Consider the following 27,533-nt stretch of genomic DNA (forward strand, 5'->3'; position numbering starts at 1 on the left):
TTCCCATGGCAAAGACCAGAAGGGCAGGAGCTGGGTAGCTTTTGAATCTGACTATTAGATAGACAAATTGTGTGACCTGATGTAAAGTGGTTTGGTATGTTCCTAAATAACCCAGCACACTGTCTTTACCTTTAATGTCTATTCCTGGGTTATTTGTGGGGCATAGGAATTTGTTCAACCCCACCCCCAATAGAGTCTGGGCCCCCACACAGTCTGAGGGACAGTGGACCGGACCCCTGCTGAAAAAGTTTGCTGACCCCTGGACTAGACAGTCTGAGCTTTTGGAGCTGGTGAGCAAGTAGCAAATGATGCTTCTACTTTTGGAGGGCTGATGAGCATTATTTGCCTGATCTTCCCCCTCGGAATGGAGGTTAGTTTTCCAGACAAAGGTCTCAGCCATGCTCTCTTCTTTCCCGACTTTTAAAAATGATTCTTGTGAAATAGGAAGGGTTGGTATAACACCTTAAGTCTTCTACTTGTTGATTGGGACTCCTGCAGGGTGTTTTCGAACTGTTTTAGAAGGAATTATTAGAATTCTTGGACAATGAGGGGCTGCTTGTGCCCCTCTCTACTGCCCCAAGTGAGACATTGTATGAAGAAACGGGAGCAAAAACATTGCTCGGTTCCTTGTTTTTTTGGGTCAGCCCCTTTGGCACCCATGCAGGCCCCGTTACCACAGTGGGGTGACCCATACTGAAGGTACAAGAGCAAGCTGGTCAGTTGGCAACCCCAAAGCGCAAACCATTTGTTGACTGCCGCCTGGGTTTTCAGGGAAGAGTGGGAGAAATAGATTTGTTATCTGAAACGCAGCATATGTTTTGAGTGGAGCACAACAGCTTTCTGAGCCAAGCTATTAGTAACACCTGATATACCCCCCTACTGCTCATTAGTCACCTGCCAGCAATGAGCCATTCCATTAGCATTCTTGCTCCGCTTTGCTCTTCCCTCTCCTGCTCTGCCGCTAATTAAGCATCTGTTCGCCAGGCAAAAACAAATCATCTCCTTATGAAGGCACAAAACATTTCATTTTCAGACAAAAAGAAATCTACTGTAAATAATAATTAAGGAGTCAGTGTTTCCCCCTCCCCCAATAAGAATAGAAGAACCAGATTGTCACCCAAGTCATTCCATATTTTTTTTTTAAGTTTCTGTTGAGTTGGGGAATGTTCCTTTCTAGGATTTAGGTCCTAGTGAGCCTTAGTGACTCACAGCTTTTCTCCGCAGCATATGGGGCAATTTGTACACAACAAATTTAGATTTGCTTTAATTTATCATGGAGCACTGTGGGCTCCTAAAGGGCTTCTTACCTGAATTTACTCTGATAACACTCTTATTTATCTCATCCACTCTCCCAAGGAGCCTCTGGGAAATATGAATGGAAAAGGATGTTCAAAATAACTTCTATTAAAAAAAAAACCCAGCAGCTTTTCTTCTGGGAATTCTTTAAGTGACAGCTTGCCCAGTACTAGTGATCTTCCCCAGCAATGCAGGGAATTCTGAGTGTGTTCTGGAATGTACTCTCTGTCCATGTCATACCCAAGTGGCTTAGGCAATGTAATCATTGATTTGAGTATGTGCCCTAAAATAAACTATTCTCTTTTGTAATGTGTGAAGGGGTTATTGTGGCAAATGCACAGGAAGTGAAGGATGGCAGACATAAATGGAAAAGGGGCTTCCCCAAGTGAGGTGGTGTTTTAATAGAACTTAATATTGAATTTTATATTGTTCTAACTTGTCCTGGGACCTTATTGTAAGATCAGGTAAGGTATCTAATAAACTCCACCACCACCACCTTTACATACTGCAATACAAAAATGTTTTTTAGGCCTGAGAAAATTCAGAAAAACCTACTAAGTCAACAAGCTACCATTCAAACATTTTAGATTTTTAATATTTTAAGGAAAGTGTCTGCAATAATTTTTTTGTGTCCGTAAACATGTTTCAAGGAATAAAGCATAAGATTATAGTGTTACAAATATGCAGAAATACAGTAAATGGACAAAAAAAACTTATTTCAAAGATGGTTTATTTTCAGTAAATACATGAGCCAGCTTACATTTTGTGTAAAACGTCTATGGTAGCATGCTGCTTACAACTGCATAGATCTCTGGCAGCCTTTTTACACCAACTTTGGTCATTAATTGTTCCTCATATGAAAGTCAACTGATATAGTACTTGCAGCAAATAAATCAGTAGGTGGCCTCAAGGTTGTTTTGGGAAATTGAGTGTGTGTGCATCAGAAAGCATTGTGTAGCCACTAGTGTCTTTATTAATACAGACCATTAATTAGCAGGGAAATGGAAGATAAAGAGATACAAGACAAGATTTCTGTTTGGAATATTTTCTCTTGTCCAAATCTTTATAGTTATTACTTCAATCATTTATTTTCTACAGGATTCATTCGTAAACTTTAGGATTTCTGGTTAGTGATTCTTTCAGATAATGTTTAAAGCTAATACTGTAAAAATCCATATTTTCCTCTGAATGAGAAGTGCCTTGCAATAAAACAGAAAAGCTCTCTTATCTGATTGTAATACTGCATCTGGCTTTTGAGCTGAAATGTTCTCCCCAAGTTAATGGATTTTTATTACTATTAGGAATGAATGAAATTGCTACAGTATGTAGGGTCCCCAGATACGATTCAGAGGGATATATTAAAATATGCAGGCAAAAAGGGCAATGATTCCTGTAAAATAGTATTAGTTTGTTCATGCCCCACATCAAACATTATCCATCAAGGATGAGGAAGCAGATTTCCTTCTGGAAGAAAATCATCTCTAGAGCAATGCAGAAGAATGCACAATAGGAAATAAAAATTTCCTGTTATCTTCCACAGTTTTGTGTTGGCAGCAACAGTATGCATTTGAGATTATACAGAGATCATATGACTGATTCCATATTAAAATTATATACTGAGAATATAAAATGTTGATTTCTCCAGTTTTTAAAAATAAGAAATAAAGCCTTATCATTTGAAGCTAAAACAACTGAGCAGAAAAAATGAACAAGGTACCCTATAGGGAACAGGTGCAAGAGCGTGGGTGAGGCATAAGGCTCCAATAACTAAGGCTGGGCATAGTATCAGTGCTGCGAACAGGGATAGCCAAGTATAACAAAAATATTTGTATTATTTTTATGAGGTGGAAGAATGATTGCAGAGATTCCAGAAGTTGAGTGCTGAAGAGTGACAGGTGACAAGGTGTGATGTGGACTGAGCCCACTTCTCACATCAGCACCAGTGACAGACAAGGAAGGCACACAAAAGCCACTTGGAAGAAATTCTAAAGTTATGTAAAGGGACTTCCACTGATGATACAAGGTAAGACTTGAATGAAGAGAATTATCAGCACAGGTAGCAAACAGGGCATTAAGGCTACTAAAGAATACTGTGGTTACTGTAATCAGTTGAAATCTGTTTTTGTTCAAAGCGAAAATGGGTTGCATAAGAAGACTGTTCAGCCACCAGAAAATAAATAAGGCAATATGTACTAGGGTTTGACTCAACCTCTTTTTGCAACTGTTTTTGGATGTTTTAGAGGAACATCAAAGACTGAAACAGCCCACTTATATTCTTATATACTTTATTTTAGGCTTTACACTTCTTGACGCGCAGTAGTGCCTTCATATTTTCTCCCCCGACTTCTACATAGAGTTTGGGTTGACCAAAAATAAACCAAGATTTGTATAGTGCATCAGGCTGGCATCATAGCCGAGGTAGGCAACACATCACTATCACATACTAGTGATGACAAGAGTAAGCAGAAGTATTGAAAGGAGCTAGAGTCAGCCTTACAAAACAGTAAAACTGATGGAGGTGTTTTCTCTTTTTAAACTCACTCTCTTTCCTTCCCTTGTTTTTAACATTCATGTCAAGTAGAGATAGAACAAACCAAATGTAAATCTCGAGACAGAATTAAATACATTCAAACATTTTCCCCAGCCATGATTTTGGAGATTTAATACTAAGTTCATAGAAACAATTAACATTTGTGAGAATGAAATCGCCTTTGCATTTTAAGAGAACCTTTGCCTTGTTCATGCACAGGATCTTAAACTGAGACTAGAGAGAAATCTCCCCACTCTACAAAAGTTAGTATTTCAATGCACTTAACTTATATTTTGATACATGTTCATATGTTTACATTGTCACTCAAGATACCCTGCAAGGAAATGGATGCATGGACAACACAAATATTTCAAAATATGCTCTTGTCTGGAATATGTAACAAAGGGGATCAAATATATTTTCAATTACTTAGGGACTTTAATAGAAAAAGAGTACAGTTAGTAAGTGAGGGGTGAGTTTTCTTTGGCAAGGATTTTATCAAATTGAAGGAGTTACTGCCTTAAACAAAGCAACATGTTAAAGGACCAGTGCACAGAATGCTCTTGCTCCCTTAACCATGGTTATATGATTGGGAGTAGATTGTGGTGTCTCACATTCCTCTCTTCTGGCATGAATTTCCCTGCTATGGCTAAGGGTTGCATTGGTACTGACTTCAACCATAGTTAACACCAGCCAGGTGTTGCCAGTATGGAAAAAACAGAGAGTGAAGCTGCTTAAAATAAAACCTTGATTGATATTAACTATAGTTAATATTAGTGTTGCTGGTGTTAATGCTGGTGTAGAAAATTCATACCAGAGAGGAGTGGGGTGAGATCCCATACCCTGCTCCAGAAGATCCCATATCTTTCTCTCTTATGGAGTTCTGTCTCTAGTGATGCCAAAATGCTGTCTTCCCAATGACCGTTTGAGGCAAGAACTGGCCAAACAAGGCTGTGACTTCATGATTGATTAAGTGATAAGGAGCATTCCAGGCACAGTAGCCTCAAGTCCCTTCATCTAATCTGTGCATTTTGGGGTGTGTTTTGTAAATCTTGTACATAGGAATATAATAAAGGGATGCTATCTTTTCTCTTCCTGGGCTGTTCAAAGCACCAGTGCCAAAGTTCTTTGTATGTCCAAGACATAAGGGGGCAAGTGGCTCACAGATCAGTGCATGCCCAAGTGCAGTCTCAAACGCAATAGCATCAGGTGTGCTTCTGCACCTGTTCAACACTTCTCTCCTGCATCAAGAACCATTTAAATTTGATGGAGGGTAAGCATCTCAAACAAGGTGTTTCATAGCATTTCAGAAGGTACGCACCCCGATTCTATGCATGCTTAATTGGAAGCAAGTCCCAGTGAGTTTAATAAGGATTACTTCTAAGCAAGCACACATGTAAATACGGTATATCTTCTAGGCAGTGATAGGCCCCATTACGAGAAGTTATTTCAAGTATAACATTCAGTTTTAGATTTCAGCTAATCACTAGCAGATAGCATTTCACATGATCAGGGAGCCTAGTTTTGATTCAAGTTCAAAGATTTAGTTAAGATTACATTATACTATACTATATATTCCCCTCTTGAGATGGGCTGTCTTTTATTTTATCCAAGCCATCATGTTGAACCTGCAATGTAAAAAGCAATTATCTGTAACACATACCATCATGAATCATGGCATGGACACATAGCAAGGTACAAATGTTATATGGAGAGATGTATGTAATTGCAGCTAAAGCAATACTGTACTTAGAATGTTTGTGCAATAGTATGCTGCTGCCCAAGCTTGAGCACTTACTGCATAGGCAGAGATGCTAAACTAGTTTATTTAAAAAACCAACAATTCCCTCCCACTTCAGCACCCACAATGAGACATTAAGCAGTCTTTGAAACTGTGCATTGAATTAAAAAAACCTGTACATTGAGTAGTGCCTTAAATACATGTCCAGCTAAACCAAATACTTTTTTGTTAAACATTCAAAAAGAATTTCCCTTATAATTGGTGGTACCTTGAATAACATATAATTACTCATCCACTGTAAACATATGTAAGCAGTATATTACATATTGAATCAGATCTCTTTTTATATAACAGACACTGAAAATCCAGTTCACTATCACCATTATGACAATTTTCATGCTTACATAAGATGTTTGGCTAGAAGCTATTTAATAGCAGAAACTGAAAATGTGTCAAGATGATTATTTCATAGTGGCTCATTTAGTTAAGCACACCCCCCCCCTTAGTGCTCCTGAATGTTGGTCACTGACATTTGCCTTCATCTGTTCAGTCTCTGTGTTACAACCTCTCGGTACATTATAGATATATAGATGAGTAGCAGAAACACCACAAAGAAATCATCTAAAAACCCCAAAATTCCAAACAGGGCTTCGGGGAGAAAATCCAGGGGGGATGCCAGGTACAACAAAGCTCCCATGAGGCAGAGGAATATTCGGATGCGGAACATCCAGAAGAGACCGCCAACGGAAAACATTTCTCTGAATGCATGGCGCAATAACGTGGGCAAATCCATAATCCTTTCCATAATCTAAACAAAATGTAGAAATACCAATTTTTGGTAAATGTTATCTCAGGGACTTTTGACACATATATTACAAGCTCACATGCATTTACACAAATTGTAATATTGGTGAAAAAGCATGATAGTATAATTCCTTCTTGGACTGTGTCCATGACCCTTTCCCCCAGTACCTCCCTCTTAAAGATCTATATTCTCATTCATTGGGACTGTGAATATAAACAGCATCTTGGATCAGGTTTTTTTTTTATATACCAAGTGCAAGATTAAACAAACACATGGGAAAAACAAATTATTTTTCAAGGTTTTACATTCAGTACAAAACATACTTAAATAAGACTCAATATTGAAACATCACTTTCTCTAAGTGTTAGAATGCTTTATATCTCAACAATGCTTACCCAAAAGAACCCAGAAGGCAGACCAATATTATTAATCATAATAGATTGCAGAGGGGGAGTGTGAGAGAGTGTGGCTTGCCAAAGCATTGCTAATGGGTTGGGGCAAGATTTCAACAAGGAGCCTTTAGGCTTGCAGCTCCCTCTCTTAACTGTAACATAGCATAAACTCTTTTCTGACTAAGCTTGGTGAGTCTCTAAAGGGTTGTAAGACATACAAAAGCTGGGAACACTCCATGCCTGGGGCCTCTAAAGCTAGTATTTCTCAATTAAATTCCTTATTTTATTCCCGAAAATTCACCACATCAACAGGGATTATTATTGTGGGGTCCACAAATCTGGCTAGTTTTGCTGGCTGACCAAAAAAAAATGTAGTTTCTGGATCCCTCACCACAAAGGTCATTGTTTACTTCCTTCACCTTTGCAACACAGTACAAATGCAAAGAGAATCCCTTGCTCCCTCACCGCAAATGCAAGCTTATGGCTAGGAAAGGCGGCGGGGAAGATTGTTCCTAGAGTTACACTACACAGTGCATTATGGAAACAGCCTCAGTTCTCCTCTCCATCTTGGAGCTAGAAAGGGATGAGGTGGGGACTAACCCTAGCACAAACGTGGGGACAAGCTCTTCTCTATCTCCAAGGTTGGAAGGACGACCGGACCTGTCTCTGAAGCCCAGTTGCAAAACCACAAACCCAGGCCTTTCTCTCCAGAGCTAAAGAACAAAGCTAGGGCTTGTCCTTTTGCTACTATCCTCTTGAGTACCGTACCTTCAAAGCACTATAGCCAAACAAGCCCATTCCTCCTTCCAACCTTAATGGTGGGGAAGGGCAGGGACTGGCGCCTGTGCTTGCAAGCCACTTCAGAGATACTCCAGCGCTCTGTAATGTTGTACTGGTGAATGGAATTTGTACCCCAGGTCCCACTGACTCTATCCCCACACATACCGATCTTGGCTGTCCTGAGAATCTCCTGTTGTAATCGTCAACAGCCTGAAGCACCTGCATAGCATCCTCTTGTTCCTCATTGAAGAGTGGTAAAAATAAAGTTACCTGAACACAATAGAAAATAGATCATTTAATACCTGCATGCAAACTCCCCCCCTCCTTTCCACTGCAGTGATTTTAAAACGGGTGAGGAACCTGTTGGCCCTCCAAATGTTGTTGGATTCTCAACTTCCATCCACCGCTCCTTCCATGGCCACTGCTCAGGAATGATGGGAGCTGAAAAGCCACAGGTTCCCCACCTAAATTTTAAAAGGTTACAGAAAAGCCATACCCTAACAAATGATATGCTCTAGCATAAGAACAAAATATGTACTGTAAATATTCCTACTAGGTGTAACTGGGGTTACACATACCATACAGCTCAAACAAATTTGACAGTTCTGGAAACCAAGGTGTGAAGCACTTGCAAAGTAGTCCCATACACTAGAGTAGCATTATCCATAGTCCGAAGCAAAACAGGAAACAGCCCACAAGATAAAAATAGCATCTCACTATAAATATTCATCTGGATGGCTGCACAAAGGAGATTTTAAAACATGTTAAATTATTACCTGCGCATAAAATGTTACCAAGACTACACATGTCCCATATCACATTACACACAAACATGTATTATTACACAAACACATGTATCATTACAGAGGCATGATTTCCCAAGAACTTGAGCCTCGAGCTGTATTCTGCCATGGGAACTTTGCCTTAAATTTTGATTACAAAGGAGGAATAGCATCAGGCCACTGAATCCCCATGCAGCGGGAATCAGAGCTTTTAATTATTACAGAAATGCAAGACTATATAAGAATATATAGTATTAAATTCTATGTAGAATATAAACGTGGTTTTGTCAGTTTAGCGATATCTTCTCTTAGAGATAGAAGAACTTTAGACCAATCTTATGCTAGTTCTTCACAAATCTATGAGACTAAGCTTGCCATGGCATCTGTTTCATCTTGTTTCACTGTGTCTGCTTTGCCCCCTTTAAGATGCTTAGCTGTTATGATGTTCTCTCTGAAACAGGAATTACCAGGGAGGAAGAAATCCAGGAGTTTTTCGGTCCTGTGTTTGCTATGAGGCATATACCATAAGAACTGCTCACTTTGAGTACACTATAAAACATATAGATGGCAGCATGTTGCTATTATTTCGTGAGCTGGGACACAGCAGTAGGTTGCTTTGTAATTGAGGATGACATCACTATCCTCCCCACTTAAGAGATTTTTTGAAATAAATGTCTTAAAAAATTTTTTTAAAAAAATGTGCAGGTGCTAAGGGATTATTAGTTGGCTTTGCTACAAAGGTAGATACTGCTCTGGGATTCATAATCTAAAATGATGCCTAGCATTAGATTCTAAAGCAAATGCTATTCTACTCAGGTATCAATGTTATTCTGTATATTCCTGAAACATAAACATGTAAAAACTTTGAAGAGAAAGTTACCAAAAGTTAACACCAGAGTTTTGAATATCAGCTTATTACCGTTTGCCTGCAGATAGGACAATGTATTGCACCTCCCCATGGACCACACCTCCAGTATGCAATAATGCAGGAACCTAAATAAAATGATACCATTACAATTTTCTTAAACTGACAGTATCCCAAATAGAAGTTGCTATTTCAACAAACACTCAAAAATGATGAGCTGATCCAAATGATAAGCTGAAGCAAAAGTGTGCTTTTGTGGGGTGAAATGACTATTTTCTCCAAATCACATAAAATCATCTGTGCAAATCAATATCTTAAGAAATCTTTACAAACAATATTGAAATAGGTGTCAATCTACATTTTTAAGTGATTGTCAGCTTTAAATGCTAATGATGCCTAACCTTTCTTATGAAACTGGTATTATGAGTTGCTGTGAGCCAAATATACATAATACATAATACATAATATATATGAAGTGGAACAGGAATAAAAATGGGCAGCAATTTAATATATTCGCTATAGCAATTATCATTTATTTTTTGGACACAGTTTAAATACCTGTTAGAAACAACTAGTATCTAACACAGTCAGCTGAATGAAAACAATCAAAGGGGAATTCCATGCTGCTGGAAAACTAATCCACATTTTCATAAGCACCTTTTTCTGCACATCATTTACTCAACTCATCTTACCAGTGTAACAGAATGCAATAAGTAATGCAAAAACATATTTTGCTTACCACAAAAAAGATGTCCACAGTTTGTTTCAATGGGAAATGTAGCCTGTTGTAAACATACTGGGCATGACATATCAGTATAGAAACGCTGTCTGTCTTCAAGTACATTCTGCTGGAAGAAATGAGATGTGTCACCTGTTCAAGCAGAGCAAATTGCTGTACCTGCCAGAAGCTGCAAACTAATCCTTATTGCAAGAATTGAAGAATGTGTTTCTCACAAGTATATTTTCTGGACTTTATTCTTACATAAGAACAATCATACAGTAGAAAATGAAGGGCAGAAACCCAACTTGTTAGTCTACAGCAGGCACCCCCAAACTGCGGCCTTCCAGATGTTTTGGCCTACAACTCCCATGATCCCTAGCTAACAGGACCAGTGGTCAGGGATGAATTGTAGCCCGAAACATCTGGAGGGCTGGAGTTTGGGGATGCCTGGTCTACAGAGTCTAAAAAAGTAAAAACAAAACACTAAGATAATTAAAGCAAGGAGAATTTATTTAATTAATCTGTAAAACCAATGAGAAAACTATCTAACAATGTACCCTGAAAAGGCCTTGTTGGATTAAAAAAAGTCTTAAGGAGTTGGCTAAAAGAACCAATTGTTGGGTGTGGATTCCAAAGTATGGGTGCCACCACACAAAGTGCTTCCCTGGGTACTACGGTAATTAAATAAACTTGACCTAAGGGTTCAAGCAGGATGATACAAGGAAAGGCCACATTAACAACACCATAAAGGTTGCTGTGGAGGTGATTTTGTCCTCAAAGTGCCTAGCAAAAGAGAGTCAGCACATTCCCAGAAAGTTCAAGTCTTCTGTGTACTGAAGCTGGTTTCATCAGACCATGATGGACTACTCGCTGAAGAGTTCTAAAAGGTAAAGGTAGACCCTTGACAGTTAAGTCCAGTCGCAGACGACTCTGGGATTGTGGTGTTCATCTCACTTTAAGGCCGAGGGACCCTGCATTTGTCCGCAGACAATTTTTCTGGGTCATGTGGCCAGCATGACTAAGCCACTTCTGGTGCAACGGAACACTGAAACCAGAGCAGCGCACGGAAACGCTGTTTACCTTCCCGCTGGAGCAGTATCTATTTATCTACTTGCACTTTTTTGGCATGCTTTCAAACTGCTAGGTTGGCAGGAGCTCACCCCATCACGGGGATTCAAACTGCCAACCTTCTGATTGGCAAGCCCAAGAGGCTCCGTGGTTTAGACCACAGCGCCACCTATGTCCCACAAAGGAGGCAAAAGCCTACAGCACTCGGTATTCCCAGGCTGTCTCCCATCCAAGTACTAACCAGGCCTGACCCTGCTTAGCTTTCGAGATCAGACAAGATTGGACCTGTTCAGGGTAGTATGGCCATAGAATGACGAGTTCTACCAAGTGGCTACGTTGGGATGTGACGGAGGCTATGAAGTAAACTTTATTTGCTGCCTACACCACCACACCGGAGGCATGATTATCTGTTCTAACTTGTTTGAAGTTGCAGATCAGGTTGACTGTCAGCTGGCACCACCTGCACCTTCAAAGCTCCCCATTCTCAGGCAAGGAGCCTGCTGAGAATGGGGAAGTCTCCTCACCTGAGGGATGGTTGTGTCTGTGTTTTTATTTTGCTTCTTCCTTAGCACCATTCCCTCATAGGACTGCACACATACAGAGTCATTTCCCCCCCCCCTCTTTTGGGCTTCCTCCAACCCCCAAATGTTTCCTTTCTTTTAAATGTGTACCTCTGTCACTCTCGGTGTTGCCTCAAGCATGCCAATGCTTCCTTCTTGTGCATATGCTATGCCATTTTGTTTTCATAAGTCACAGCACCCATCCTTGAACTTGGGAAACAGAGGGAATAGTCTCCAGCTATTACAAAAGGTTCATGAGACATGAATTCTATTCTCCAGCATCCGTGTAATTATAACCAGATTTGGTTATAATCCATGAGGTTCAGATTTATCTACCTCCTGGTCATCACATGAGCAATTATCTGAGAGTTGGCACCAAATGCAATTTATGCAAGGAAGAGCAGATAGCATTATACCTGTTCTGATTGTATTTGTTGTCTAATTGCTCTCACTAGCTCTTGGTTTTCTGGATGAATAGCTGGGTGGGCATTTCTGTTAAGAGAAAATACAGTGCATAACACAACATGCTAACAAAACACTTCAAAATCAGAGCTATACACAATGGAATTCATCTAGCATGTTCAAAATTCTAAGATACTCCAATTAACTACAGGACAATGGCATTTTATGCAGTAGTAAGTCACTTGATCCAAACTTCAGAGCAAAATCCCCCCCTGACCCAAATAGTAAGGGTAGTATCCAATGCTAGTCATACTCTCATGAGTAGACCCACTGAAATGAATGACCGTGACTACCTTAGGTCCATTATTTCAATGTGTCTACTCTGGGTAGAGCTTCATTAGATACAACTATGTATTTATTTATTTTTAAAAAATACTATTAGCACATAAATGGAAAGCTTTTAAAAAAGAACCCTGTGTTCAAAGATACAATCTTACTAATTCTTACCTAAGAGTAAGTCCCACCAAGTTCAGTGGGAGTTACTTCTGAGCAGACATGCACAGGATTGTGCTCTAGGATGAAAGTAATGCCATCATTCCCTTTTCCTTTATGTTAATGAATTTCATTAGTGAAGTATTCTTCATTAGTTTTCTTCATATATTAATTTTGAAAATGGGCTACCTTAAAGCTGAATTTTCAGTTTTAAGTAACAGCAGCTATGGAAACAGAGAACTTGGGTGGGAAAATATCATAGTTTTATTATGCTAGTTGATGCTCCAAGCTAGCTAGGCAAAGGGTGTTAACATATACAATTTCTATGACTGGTTTTTCAGGTTAGGGTGTATATATGTATATATATTTGTAACTCTGCAGTGCAAAGATGCTTTCTCTGTCTCCTTCCCCAATTTGGCTAGTGTTGTAAATATACTAAGTATGAGTAGCATGCAGGACTGGAGGTCATCTCATTTGGCCCCAAGCTCAGTAAAAGCTTTGTGGGTGAAGGGAGATTTTAATCAACCCAAGTCTACTATTGACTTTCTGGTTTGATTCTTTGAAGTGCTGCTTCCAATAATGTGCAGTCAAAAACAGGTGTGCTGTATCATTAAAAATATTTTAAATTACTTTAAATACATATGCCTGACACATTACGAATACAGTGGGTAATACAGTAGGTCATTGTAAAATACTACCAGTATCTCACCTTAAAAGCATGTATGCCAGTGCAGCAAGGAATGTGATGCTGAGCACCACTGCCAGCAGGACCTGGTCACTTATTCCTTCGATCATTGAATCACTATCTAGGATCAATCTCTGAACTTCTGTTTCTTGGCTGGCCATTCCAGAGCTAGAACCCAGGAAAGACATGCATTCGGATTTATACATGCACATAAAATTATTCATGCTTAGCTCACATCTACAACTAAAGAGGGCTAAACAAAAAACCCTTGAAGTTGCCACTGGTCTCCAAACTTTAAAATCAAACTGTATTCTGTGACAAGTTGGCACACTGGTAGATTTCCACATGGCCAAACACCATGTCACACATACCTTGCCAGAATTCTAAAACTCCATGGCATTTTATTGTATTTTAATCTTTGTTGGAAGCCGCCCAGAGTGGCTGGGGAGACACAGCCAGATGGGCGGGGTACAAATAATAAATTATTATTATTATTATTATTATTATTATTATTATTATTATTATTATTATTTCATGTGGTGACATGTGCTTCATGGAGACAACCGGGACAATAGTCAGTGGGCATAGCCAATAGCCTAATGACACATCCAACACAATCCAGTCTCATTGGAAAGTATGAACTAGAAGTGACAAAAATCAAAAGCAGATAGACAAGCCATGTGCTACATAGTAAGAGAAGCACATATAGTATGCATATATGCAGTATACGGCACTTATTATCCTTTAGAGGAGGTCAGTCCCATTTAACAGCTAGGCAGCACAGGCACAGTAATAAGTTATTAGTCCAAAATCAGTCAGTTAAGCTATGGCACAGAATTTTTGAAGCAGAAACAAGTAGTAATGGTGTGTGCTTCAGGGCATATACAGAGTGCTTTCCCCCCAGCATTAAAAAGCTGCAGCCTTCCCTGTCATCACAGAATTAAGAGGATTACAGGGTAATGGTATATCTGCCCTATAGATTAAAGCTCCAGCATCTCCCTTGAAATTGAGTACTAAATCCACCTCCATTGCGAGACAACTGAACCAGAGAACATATACACAGTGTTCCCCTCCATACAATAATCCATGCTTTGTTTTCCGTTTTCCAGCAACTCTTCACAAAAAACATGCTCTTTCTCCCTCCACTTGTGTTACAGACAGGCTGTCCTTACTTGTTCTCCTTTCCAAACTCCTCCCCCAAAGTCTGGAAACTTAATTTGTGCTAAGACATCACGAGGCCTTAGCCCAGGAGTCTGTTTTCCACACCAGGTCTGAGTCCTGGGGAAGTCCATCTGAGCATATGCAGGCCACCTTCCCCTTCCCACTGAACAACCGTGGTCTCCTGTTTGCTCACACACTTAGAATTCAAGTTCCTTCTGAATGGATGAAAAAGCCACTCCTTCTGCAATACAGAAGTACAATAATGTACTTTCACCCCCATTTTTATGCAATTTATCAAGATATCAGAGAAGTTGATGGCAGACTGATTCAAGCACTTTCCTCATCCAAACTACTCCTATCTTCCATCCTGACCACTTCAATCTTCTGTTGCACTGCCAGCTGGCTTTCCCAGTTTTGGGAGGAAATTAGCTAATAGTAAATGCATTTAATAAGGGACCCAGGTGGCGCTGTGGTTAAACCAGTGAGCCTAGGGCTTGCTGATCAGAAGGTCGGTGGTTCGAATCCCTGTGACGGGGTGAGCTCCCGTTGCTCGGTCCCAGCTCCTGCCAACCTAGCAGTTCGAAAGCACGTCAAAGTGCAAGTAGATAAATAGGAACTGCTACAGCGGGAAGGTAAACGGCGTTTCCATGTGCTGCTCTGGTTCGCCAGAAGCGGCTTTGTCATGCTGGCCACATGATCTGGAAGCTGTACGCCGGCTCCCTCGGCCAATAATGCGAGATGAGCGCGCAACCCCAGAGTCGGTCACGACTGGACCTAATGGTCAGGGGTCCCTTTACCTTACCTTTAAATGCATTTAATAACACTGAGGCTTCCCTTTATAGGGAAGCTTTTTAATGTGCAATGTTTTATTACGTTTTTATATATGTTGGAAGCAGCCCAGAGTGGCTGGGGCAACCCAGTCAGATGGGCGGGGTACAAATGAAAAAAAAATATTAGTGGTAGTAGCAGTGGTGAGATGTATAAATGCATTTAAAATGATAATTTTATGCCAATTTCTTTGCTTGCCTTCCCTTTTCCTTTTTATGCTTGGATAAATTGATTTTCAGATAAGCTTCCCCTCCTCAAAGGACATAACTGAAAATGCTAATGGATAAATCCTTTTGTTTAGTGATATGACATTGACAACATCAACTTCTTCTATTTACCTCATCTGGAAGACTCAGCACCATGTCATTAGCAGCTCTCTTCAGGCCCACAGCAAATGTCTCACACACAGTATCTGAGAAACCGCTGTGCTGTACTTGGAAAAAAGAGAATATTTTCAGGCTACTTTTAAAAATATACTTCAACGCAGCATATGATTACATTATTTTCGCACCTGCAGATATAGGCTTGAGTCATTTCTATGCCCACATAGAGTAAAGTGCAGCTGTATGTATATAAAACAAGTCAGGTCTGGATGGAATCATCCCTATCCACTCAAGAAACATACAGAGGTGCAAACATTAAGAAATTGAGGTGAAATTTGACTACCTTTAGAAAGAGCTAAGATTTATAAAGCCATGATTGAAACAATATAAACAAGTAGGCAGAGGCTTTTTAAATGGCTGCCCAAAATTATGGAGCTTCCTGTCAGAGACATAGCCAAGTCCAAGCTGTCCCATAATGTGAAGAACTATTTACCTCTTTGGGTTTGTTTTTGTGGGACAAGAAATCAGGTTTACACTGACGTGGGGCTGCTTTTAAAAATGCATATTTGAGATTGACTGGATTTTATTGTACCTCAATAGGATCTCCCTATAATCTGTTAACATTTATTGTAACACATTCCGGTACAAAGCTGGGCCATAGCTACATGGAGACGATCTTTCACTATTGTCCTCCAATTCACTGAGGTCTCCTACATAATGGGCTAGTGAAAGGAATAGACAGATGTGAGAAACTGTCTTCACTGAATCACACAGAACAGTGCTTAATCAGTTGTCGTATATAAAAAATGATGGTAAAAGTTATTTTATCCAAGAAAAGAACATTTGCCCTATATTTGTCCTATATTTGATGGGACAATTCCTTTTCTTCATGTATTGGAGCTGGCAAACATGTAATACTGCCAGTTCCAAAGCCATGGGTTAAGCAATCAAGAACAACTACTCCTTCCCTATGGAGCAAATGTTTTGTTGGGCCTAACCCATGGTTAGCTGTTGCGTGGGAAGTGAGATGAACTTTACTTAACCCTAACAGGGATGTGCTTGAAATAGGATCTGAAACCATGGTTTCAAGTTGGTTAAAGAGGAACCATAGTTAACCCTAAACTACAATTGGGTTAATGTTACTACTGATCAGCTTGCAAAGGTACATCCAGCAGGGGAATTGCATTTAAAAAGGAAGAGAGTATGGAGAAGAAAATATGCACATAACCTGTGAGTCACAATATTTTGAACAGTACTTGGTTAAGGTATGCATCCAAGGAAAGGAGACAGACCAAAAGCAACTGCAGTCTCATCAGTGTTTACAAATATACATACATATACTGGTGAGTGCTATTAAAAGCAGAAGCATTTACTATCTAGCAAAACCAGGATGACAGTTTGCTACGAAAATCAAAAACACAACAAGAAAGCAAAGTGCAGGGGAGAAAAACAATTTTCTTGCCTTTAGCTAATAGAATTTATGAAGGCTGATTTAGTTTACTGGCCCTACGGCAAAAAACTCAAGTTCTTCACATTCTTTTTTTATTTCCATTGCTTCTTGAATAAGAACAAAGCACCACAAAACAGCTACATTTTAATTACAACAGATGCTTTTATTATTGTGAGCAAAGTTTTTTTTTAAAAAAAGCACTGGATTTTAAGGTCACAAAAAACATGTTGGTGCATATGTATTATTTCACTAGGCTTTTAAATACAGTAGATAGCTACCGGTAATAAGAGACACTGAAAATACTTTGTTAAATGCTTCTCATGTGGTAAAGCTGGAAATCTGCCTCATGGCATGGTTCAGAAATACTTAGAATGCCCTCCAGTGCCTGATGGAATACAATAACTAATTGTAACTGGCCAGTCAAAATAAAATGAAATCTTAATTGCATCTGCTTAGCCTTAGAGGCAGGTCCAGCTAATTTCAGCACAAGCGTTACGTAATTTCAAATAATGTGCCCTGATCTTTTTATATCCTTCCAGAGTAACTACATTTATTGTACTCCTTTCTTAATGTTAGATAAAAGACTCCTATACCCTCTCACCAGGGAGTAAGTCCCATTGAACTCAATTAAATATAGTTTTCAGTAGACCTTTATAGGTTTGCACTGTCAGATGGCAGTGGCAAACCACAGCTTCTGCTCTTCATGTAAAATGCACAATGGGTATGTAAGACTCTTAATATTTGAGTATACAAGTAGCCCTTTTCTATAGCTGCCTTGAATACTTGTTGTCTGGTAATCTGCATTCCTGAGTTCATCAAGGCCATTTTAATAAAAAAAGACTTAAATTGGCTTTTCTGCGGCTCACATCTGTGTGATGGGGAAAGCAACAAAAATGTATGTAAGAGTTATCTTCTGTACTGTCATTTTCTATTTCCAGGAGGATCAATTTAAACTGAACAATAGAAACATGGTGAAAAATTAATTTATAACATTTAACTGATTGCAAACTCCTATAATTAACTGTTTTGGAATCTTTTTTGCCCTGAATAGTTTGGCTGTGTAGTAAAGCACAGGCAGGGGTGTCTATAGTGTAACCATTATAATTTAAAGAAAGTGAGCTTAAATAAATATGCTGATCACCTAACCAATAAGTGTAAAAGCAAAATGCCAACATTTTGTCCCATTCTTCCAAGGTGTGATCACACTTTAGCATGACCAAGAAAGAAAAACTAAATAGAGGTGTGCAGATAAGAGTGAATACCGGTACTTTATTTTGTCTAGATTTCAGCTTCATCAGATAACCCAGGTTCTAGTATCATACAAGAGGCAGTAAAACCTTTCCCTAGCCATTTTCTCCACACCATGCATAATTTACACGTCTCCCAACCTCTTTTCTAAGTTAAAAAACTCCAAGTGACCAAATATCCTTTTTGATGTGCAGCAATCAGAACTTTACAAAGTATTATAACTGTAGCTTCCATTTCCTCTCTAGCGAGTGGGAAGTTCAATAGTAGGAACGAGTACGGAAAAATTATCTGCTTCTCACTTTCTTTTAGCTACCCTTTTACATCATGCATGCAGCACAATCCAAGAACTTCTGTTATCTGCTGTTCAGTTTCATTGCTTCACTTTTCACATGGGTTGCTCATTTCACGGTTTTTCAAATCCTTGAAAGATACTAGGAGAGGTACAGTTGCTGCTGTGCCACTATATGGCATGCCTGGATCTTCTGCCCATCAAATTAGGCAAGCGTAAGTGGCAGGGTGGATAAAAATCAATGATTTTTTTTAAAAAAAACTAAAAAACGGATTTTTAAAATTTAAATCGGATTTTTTTAAATGAAATGCTTTTTGAGGAAAATATATTACCGTCCAAAGGTTATTCCATCATGAAATAAAGATTAGATTTTTAATTATGTAGAATAAGGTTGTATATGTTTAATTTTTTTGGTAAATAAATTCCATTAATCCATTCACAATGTCATGCTCTTCCAGAAGTTTTTGTAAGATTATTGGGCAGTTTCTCTGCCTACAAGATATTATCACAGATGCTTGGTTTACTTTTGCAGTTCTCAAAACTGAATTTGACTCAGCAGAGATCACATGCCTCTTCTTCACAGCAAAAATGTTATAACATGAGCAGAGTTGAGAAAAGAGACCTTAATCCTATTGTTCTACAAACCTATGAATACAGAATCAAGCCCTTCAGTGCTAAGCTTCAAGAAGTTCAGTGAATAGAAACAATATTTTTCTGATTGTTTGGAGTGGACAGTATTTAAGTTTTTCATGTGTAGGCTGGGCTGCCAGTCTAAGTTTCTTTAAATATATATATTTTGTTTTTGTTTAGCCAAATTAGTTAACAAACATGGATTTTTTTAAAGCAAATAACATATGCTGTAATGTTATTGTTTCAGTTGAATAAATATTTAAATTGTTATTATTAAGGTAATGATTATTTTTCTCCTTCCTAAGTACAACAGAAAAGTTGTCCAAATATGAATGATTAACCTATTAAACTGGGGATAAAAAAACTAATATGAAAAGTTGTTATTCTAAAAATCTTCATCTACTAGCCTATTACATCTACCAGCCTTCATCTACTAGCCTATTCTACCGTGTTTCCCCTTTTTTAAGACACCGTCTTATAACTTTTTTTCCTCAAAAAAACACAAGGTGTCTTATTTTCAGGGGATGTCTTAATTTTTTATTAGGTTTTTATTACAGTCCGGTACCTTACTGGCTCGGGGTGCTGCCATCCATCCCATCGCTAACATGGGAGCCGAGGGGCACGAAATCGAGGCGGGAGAGCGGGGGGGGGGAGAGATGAGAGAGACGCAAAGCAGGTCGTCTGAAAGATGCCTGTGTACGCCCTGTCCCATGAGGGGGAAACGAGACCCGTGTCCACACCTTGTCCACACCACCGAAACACGCATTCATAAGGGGCGGCAGCTCGAGGAGCTAAACTTCCTTTCCCACTTGAGCGCACACGGAGGTGGGCGAGGGTGCGCGCAGGGACCCCCTTCGGGATTCCTCTGCGCCCTTAAACTCAGGAGGTCGAGTAGCCAGCCAGCCAGCCCCCTTGCGCGCTACATCTCTGAGGAAACACGCTTTTTTTACACTGATACACTGAAGTCCCGCGGAGTTGCCCCAGGAGGAGGCACCGGCGGTGGCACCCTGACTCCAGAGGGAACGGGGCGAGTTCGTCGTGGCCCACCCGACGAGCACCCCCGTGGGTTTTTTGGGCAAAGCGGCGGCGGCGGCGGTGCCTGAGGCACAGCTAGCACCGCCGTAGCCGCGCTCCCTGAGGCACTCCCGCCTCCCCACCCCGGGCCGTTTCCATTAGCAGGCGGAGCAAGGTGGGAGTTCCCTCGCTTGCTCCTTGCCGCCCTTCTCCCTCCAGGCATTGGCGAGGCCGCCTGTCAATCAGCCGCCAACTCGCCCGCAGAAGGGGCCAGCAGTGCTCCCTCCGCCGTCCATCGCGCGGGCCTTGGCCCATGCAGCCCACAACGTTCTGGTGGCACAGAAGGGGCCAGCAGCGCTCCCGCCACCATCTGTCGCCCCGGTGGCGCGGAAGGGCCTGCAGGCCTCCTGCCGCCGCTCTGCCTCGGGCCATGCTTCCCACGACGCTCCAGCGGCGCGGAATGGGCCAGCAGCGCTCCCGTCGCCATCCGTCGCCCCGGCGGCGCGGAAGGGCCCGCGGGACTCCCACCGCCGCTCAGCTTTGGGCCATGCAGCCCACTACGCTCCGGCGGCACAGAAGGGGCTAGCAGGCCTCCTGACACCAAGGGGTTTCCCCATCCAGGCGCTCTGCCGGAGTGGAAAAAAGTCCTGGGAAGAGTGTGGGGGGGAGTCCTCCTAGCACGGCTTGCCTGGCGATGCGCTCAATTCATGCACCCCACTCCCACCTGGTCTCAAGCCTCTCTGAGGCTCTAAAGGAAAGCAACAAGGTATGCCTTATTTTCGGGGTATGTCTTAAATTTCGCAAATACTTAAAACTCCTGCCATGGCTTACTTTATGACTACGTCTTTAAAAAGGGGAAACACGGTACATAAAGAATTTGTCTTTATGTAGAAAACTATGATTTAAATCAAGCCTTACTGACTAGTGATTTAAATCGTGATTTAAATCAGTTTGATTTAAATCAAATCCACCCTGGTGAGTGGTTACATGTCAAACTGACGATATTCACCTCCATCAGACAAAGTTCAATCTGTGATAAAATTTTAATTTCTGATTAAAATTTCAATAAATTAATTTAACATTCAGATAAGACCAATTAAAGCTAAAGCCTTAAAATTAGATTTCTCTACTGCAATTCACATTTTATAAGATTGTTCCTTGAAGATTAACCAACAGTTATCTTCTACACCACTGACTTTCAGATTTTCTACCTTCAGAAAACTTTTTTAAGAATGCCTGTATGCTGAGGAACCTGAGCATCTACTATTGAACCCTCTGTGTACTGCAGAGAATTCCGGGGCCTCTTCTGGGGCAAATATTTGCTTCACCAGCAGCCTATACCAACTAAATTACCCTAGGCCTATGGGATGCCAACCTTTTGGGGCTAGTGATCACTGCCACAAAATAGTTATCAAGGGACTTGCTAGTTATAAAAGCTGGTGCGGGTACCTTGCTAACAATTTGCCCAAGACACTGAGAACAAAGCAAAGCTAGAGTCTAACCCCATGAACCCAAATCCAATTTTTAATTTGTTGATAATCTGTTATCTAGAGTAGATAGCTTGTGGGTCATCATGGCAGCCTTATTGAAGCAGCATGACTCCCGCAGGAACCTCCCATTCCTATCTTGACTCTGCAAGTCAAGATAGCAGAGAAAGGTTGGTAGGGATACCTTTTCATGGAATTCCATAATTTTGCTGAAGAACATAAGTGTTTCCTATAATACAGTTTGGAAAACAGTGGTCTGTATTAGGGGTTCTCAAAATTTCTACCTTCAGGGCCCACTTGAGAGGTTGAAAATTACCGAGGCCCATCAGTCACAAAATGGTGGTGCTTGGGCAGAACCAATAACATAATGGCAGCAGATGGCAATTTCCAAAGTGGATTGTATAGCAATAGAATATGCAGTTAGTAATTGCCAGCTGATTATGCCAATCTTTGTCTTTATCTGCTTCCTTTGTGTTAATAGCTCTGCTCCTGCACCATTTAGTGACTGGGTTGGGGCGGGTGCTCAATAATTTTCAGCCTGTATGCGGGGAGAACCCTTATGGTAGAGACATTACTTAGTTTAGAATAGGGAGTCAAATCAAACTTGAATCAAAAACCAGAATGAACATTTCCTCCCCTAAATCATAAGAGAACTGAACCATAACAGAAAGTCTCTGTTGAGTATGAACTACAACGGAACTTAAAAAACAAATACAAAAAAATAAGTATTCATCTAAGCAACAAAACTCTCTGACTCACACAAAACCAGAACAGGCACATAAAATAAACCCAGTGTGTGGGAGGGTTTATATCTTGATGGGGGAAGGTAACAAGCCTTCCTCCAAGAAAAGGGGAAAAGATACCACTGCTGGATTTGGCTATGTGTGTTCAGCAGAATGCCTGAAGACACCTTTAGTTGCAACACTGTTGGCTTGCTCCATTGCAATGAGCATCATGTGCCTTTTAAATTTCTCATGTGAACCTGAATTGTACTAGTTACATTATGTGTACCAAATCAATTGCTGAACTTTTATTGGCATGAATTGGTACCAAACCAGAGCAACTGAGCATGAACCCAAAAAATTAATGCTTTTATATTTTTGTTTACACATGGGAACCAAAAGGCAAAGAAAACCAAGAACAAGCAGTATGTGTATCCCAGTCCTACTAAAGGCACAGATGAATTCAAGACTCATGCTACTCAGAAAAGATGTCTGATCTATTGATATGTTAATGTATTACATTAGCACTCTGAAAAGCCCACAGAATGTTCTCACTGTTCTGAGCACCAAGGTGCATCCCTTCCTAAGCCGGAGGACATCCAGAAAGAACATATACGGTAGCTAAACTTGTTCTTAAGAAGGGAAGATGTATGAATTGCCACCACACCTCTCATCAGGCAAGAAAGAGAAACTACATTCATGCTGAATTTCTTTCTTTCTCCATTGACAACAATTCAAAGGTTTGTTGCTACCTTCTCATACTGTGTGTTTACTCTCTTTCATATTTACAAAGGCACAACAGGGAACTAGAAGGTTCCAATAAGCATTTTGAGTTAATTCTTCCCTAGAGGTTGGCAAATAATGCTGAAAATAATGCTGAAAACTAAGAATGGCCTGGAATCTTTGGTAATATATTCTTTTTTAGGAAAACACCATTTTTTGTGTACAGGTAACTCTAAATTTAGGCAGGGGTTATGTTCCAAGGATAGCATGTAAAGCCAAAATCACATATACCGTATATTCCGGTGTATAAGACTGGGCATATAAGACGACCCCAACTTTTCCAGTTAAAATGCAGAGTTTGGGTTATACTCGCCGTATATGAAATACGACCTGGGGAATAAGATGACCCCCGACTTTTGAGAATATTTTCCTGGGTTAAAAAGTAGTCTTATACGCAGGAATATACAGTAGTCAAAACACATTGGGTTCCATGGCAGGTGTGATTGTCAAAATCTCGCCCCCTCCCTGAACAACCACCCCTTTTCAACCCCCCCCCCATTTTTATTTACAGAGCACATAAAACCGAATGTGGGCAAGTTTAATTGCATAAGTTGCAAGTTACATGTACTGTACTTCATTTACTCAGTGTCTTTACTACACTGTTAAGAGCCTCACATCAATTATCTACACAATAAATGAAGAGACACAAATATATACAAACTGAATCTATACAATATAGATCTTAAAGGATAATTAAATATAACAATGCAATACAGCTTAAACATTGAAATAAATGTTCCATGTAAAGACTTAGGAAAATCATTTAAAAACTTACCTACAACATTCAATGTTTTGGAATAAGAAAATAAAACAATCTGGAAGGACCCAATGCAACCTCCATTTCAGTGCAGGATATACTAGATTTCAAGAATCTCCAATAAATGTTGGCCTATACTATTTTGATTGAGGTGCTTCTTACATACTGTATTAGCAAATTCTAAATGTGAGTGCACTATCTCTTTGTGACTACAATAAGGACACATAGTGGACATAATTTTAACCACCCTGGCACACTCAAAATCTAAATGATGAAGGAGTGTATTTCACCATCAGCTTATATGTGGAACAGAAAGCTGGTTCAAGTTAAAGAGTAACTTCTAAAGGGTAACTTGAGTCAAATTTTATTCTTATTATAAAAATACTTTGTAACTGCTTTGAGAGCCTATTTGGGTTATAAAGCAAGATACAAGTATCCAAAGGAAATACTGTAAATAAAAACTATTTCCTGTTCATTAGCATGAAGAACTGTATAACGTGATTATGTATACATGGTATTTTACTGAAGGGTGCACCCCACCCCAACCACTCTCGGTGCATGTTTCGGATACAGCAGGAATTCTAGCTGGTTTTTTATATTATTATATAGTTGTCTACATGGTCCTTTATAGAGTAACATAAACGAGACAAAACAAAAAATAAAAAAATCCTTAAATTAAAGGAGCATCCTTAGAAACCAATTAAGTTTGTCATAGGTATGAGCTTTCGTGTGCATGAACACTTCTTTAGATAACAAACTTAGTTGGTCTCTAAGGTGCTACTGGAAGGATTTTTTTTCCCCCCGACTACGTCAGACCAATACGGCTACCTACCTGTAACATAAACTAGACAGGTATCTACCTAGAACATTTAATAAATAAGCAGAGAATGAGCAGAGGTGTCAGTAAATGAAGGGCCACAGCTCAGTGGTGCAGCTTCTGCTATACACAAAGAAGGTCCCAGTTTCAATCCCAGGTAGAATTAGGAATATCCCTAGTCTGAAATCCCAGAGAGCTGTTGCCAGTCATTGTAGACAATACTGAGGTTGATGGACCAATGGCCTAACTTGGTATAAAGAGTCTGCAATGATTTGTACTTAGTAGTTTGTAATTACAGTAGGTGAGAGAGTTGAATCAACTAATGAACTGGTTGCTGAAGCTGCTTTAAGAGCATTAAACTCCAAGCCGTGTAAAGCTGCTCTAGGGGTAGCAAATATTTGGCCCTCTAGATCCTCCTGGGCCTCCAAACAGCTGCACCCCCCATGACCAAAAGGACCACAAGCTCTCATTTGAAGCACAGAAGCAGACTCCTAAATTCCCCCTCCCCCAGGGTCAGAAAGCAACAATAAACCCAACATACCTCTGTAGGTCTTTCTCCTTTGCAATCCCAACTGATATTTAATAAAGTTTCTGCAAGAACACAATTGTTAATTTCAGTGGGGCTTGCAAGAGCAAGTTTTCCAATAAATTGTACCTTGTGAACCATAATTCAGTAGTAGTTAGCATGAGTCATATGCAGCAGGTCCCAAGTTCAATTCCCTAGTAAGCCCGCCCTGTTAAAGGCACCAGGTATCAGGAGCTTGGAGAGATTTCTGAGGCCTGGAGAGTTGCTGCCAGTCAGAGTAGACAATACTAGGTTAGATGGATATTCGGTGTGACCAGGTAGAAGGCGAGTGTGTATGTGTGTCATTTTCTACCTTGGAGTGAGGAGATGCATGAAGATGCAAGAGTAACAAGGCAACTCTTGAAGGCACGAAAGCACTAGTGGCTGAGAAGTGCCACGTTATTCCCAGTTAATCCCAGATAGGAGTTTCACTGTATTTTTTACACACCCTAATACAGCACCACCCAAAAGAGAAGTTCTCAGAGTTTACCCTCCAGAGTGCACAAGACTCAAAACTGGGACTGCATATAGACCAGATCCATTTTCAGATCTCCTTTCTTTCCTCAATCACCATAAGGAGTGCAACTCCCCCCCCACCACCTCAAGGTAAATTTACACCCACCCACTCAAAACGCAGCTGCTTACCAGAAAAGCAATTTCAGCAGTAAAAACAACAACCAGCCTAAAAATAAAAGTTTTCTAGCGCAAGCGGCATGGAATAAAGCATTTCAATACTTTATGGGGACGAGAAATGCGTTTCCCCAAACTTGTGTCGTTTCTCCAGCTGTGTTTTTTTTTGGACTACAGTTCCCACCATCCTTGACCACTGGTCTTGCTAGCTAGGGATGACGGGAGTTGCAGTCCAAAAAAAAAGCCAGCCGACGACCCAAGTTTGGGGAAACGCCCCTTTACAGCGAAGTACTTCTGCCCTGCCAAATAAAAATACAGTAAAATAAAACCAACGGGGTGTGGGATAAAACTCCCCCTATTCATTTCAGTGCATCCTCTCCCCTAGCAAATATTTCATAATACCGTTTGAGAGGCCTGGCGCGAAGGAACCCTAAAGTTACCTCCCTCCCCCCCCAAAAAAATAATAAGTTTTTTCCCTAAAAATCTCGTTTCTCCGACCTAGTCACCCCTGAGAACCGTCAGGACTCGGAATAAGGATCACGTCCCGCCGAGGGGGCTCAGGAAAAGCTGCCGCAGCCCAAGCGAACACGAGTGGGAAGAATATTCAAAGGAAAGGATATGGCGGGACAGGAGCCGGCCCGCGCCGGGAAAGAGCGCCAAAGTGAGAGCGGCGGGTCGCCTCACGAGCGCTCGGCCACTCAGTACCTCAGCTCCTGACGGGCTCAAGCGAGGCCTCTTGGCAACCAGAAGCAGCGGCGGCGGCGGCGGCGCGGCGGCGGCGGCGGCGGCAGTGTCAGCCTCGGCCGCTCCCCCCCGCGCGCCTCAGCCAACCCGAGCGCTGCTCCTCCCTCGCGGCGTGACTGAGGGAAGGCGGGCCTAGTGGGCCGGCGGGCGCCTGCGCCTTGTCGGCGGCCGGTGTGCCAGCGGAGCGGGCGGATCCCCCACGACGGGGCCCGGGTGACGTGTCTGCGCTACAGAGCACAGCAGCCCGGCCCGGCTGTGCCGGCCTGGGTTGAGGGGAAGAGAGAAGAAAAGAGGAGGTGGCGGAAAGGGAGCGGCGGAAAGCGGGCCGGCGCCTCTCGAAGACTCTACCTTGCGAGGCCCAGGCGGCGGCGGCGGCAGCTCCTCGCCTGTAAGAAAAAGCCCCGCCCGGCCTGCACCATGTTCAATGTGGAGAGCCTGGAGCGGGCCGAGCTCGGGGAGAGCTTGCTCACCTGGGTGAGTGACCGAGGCTTTGTGGGGGGTGGGAAAGGTGCTGTTCCCCGGGAGCTTTTGCCCCCTGGGCCTGTGCTTTCTCATCTTCCATCCCTTTCCCGGTTTGGTGCCTGGGCGGCTTCCTTCTGTCTCTAACTCGAGCTCCCAGTTGGGCCCTGCAATGCCTGGTTTGCTCCTCTCTGTTCCTAGGAGGGGCTCCACACGCTTTGCCTCGCTCACCCCGGTTATGGGCTTCGGCCCCCTAATATGTGTCCAGCCTCATCCTGCTTATTCAGATGCAGGTAACCCTCTGGATTCATCCGGGCTTAACTCCCAACTCACTCTGCGCATATAGTGAGTGGTATGATTCTATATATTAATTTGTTTTCAGATGCAACATTCAGAGCGCGAATGTGGCAAGTAAGTTTCTGCAAAGCATGTATTGGGCAGGTACACAGTCTCAAGGAACCAGCCATTGGTTTCCCTGTGAAGGTCCACCTGGTTTTTGTTTTGTTT

General features: G+C 41.3%; 2 protein-coding genes and 1 long non-coding RNA gene across 17 annotated transcripts in view; 2 read left to right on the top strand and 1 right to left on the bottom strand.

Moving 5' to 3' along the window:
* Window positions 1-19,325, top strand: part of LOC148683418 (uncharacterized) — a 52,224-nt gene extending 32,899 nt beyond the window's left edge. Inside the window, exons 2-3 of the long non-coding RNA XR_015947226.1 lie at window positions 3,141-3,319; window positions 18,951-19,325. This is a non-coding gene — a long non-coding RNA (uncharacterized LOC148683418). The remainder of the gene's footprint in view (window positions 1-3,140; window positions 3,320-18,950) is intronic.
* RNF170 (ring finger protein 170) lies at window positions 3,565-26,742 on the bottom strand. Of its 13 annotated transcripts, none has more exons than XM_088658542.1 (9): window positions 26,529-26,679; window positions 25,170-25,219; window positions 15,447-15,536; window positions 13,144-13,287; window positions 11,957-12,032; window positions 9,931-10,036; window positions 9,246-9,319; window positions 7,710-7,814; window positions 3,565-6,375 (listed from the first exon to the last, which is right to left on the bottom strand). In XM_088658542.1, the coding sequence occupies exons 3-9, from the start codon at window positions 15,449-15,451 to the stop codon at window positions 6,106-6,108; spliced, it is 780 nt and encodes a 259-aa protein (XP_088514668.1). In that variant the 5' UTR covers window positions 15,452-15,536; window positions 25,170-25,219; window positions 26,529-26,679; the 3' UTR covers window positions 3,565-6,105. The 13 variants fall into 13 exon arrangements, with proteins under 13 accessions (XP_088514668.1, XP_088514665.1, XP_034953336.3 ...); XM_088658539.1 differs by having other exon boundaries at window positions 15,447-15,541; window positions 26,529-26,647; XM_035097445.3 differs by having other exon boundaries at window positions 9,931-10,039; window positions 15,447-15,541; window positions 26,529-26,647.
* The window catches only part of HOOK3 (hook microtubule tethering protein 3), a 58,522-nt gene continuing 57,716 nt past the window's right edge, over window positions 26,728-27,533 (top strand). For all 3 annotated transcript variants that reach the window (XM_088658533.1, XM_088658534.1, XM_035097011.3), the window contains exon 1: window positions 26,728-27,041. Coding sequence is in view for 1 of the 3 variants with exons in the window: in XM_035097011.3 (XP_034952902.1) it covers window positions 26,985-27,041 (57 nt within the window). In the remaining 2 variants the exon portion in view is untranslated. The remainder of the gene's footprint in view (window positions 27,042-27,533) is intronic.

This window comes from Zootoca vivipara, chromosome 15, assembly GCF_965207765.1.
Source record: "Zootoca vivipara chromosome 15, rZooViv2.hap1.1, whole genome shotgun sequence".
Taxonomy (NCBI): domain Eukaryota; kingdom Metazoa; phylum Chordata; class Lepidosauria; order Squamata; family Lacertidae; genus Zootoca; species Zootoca vivipara.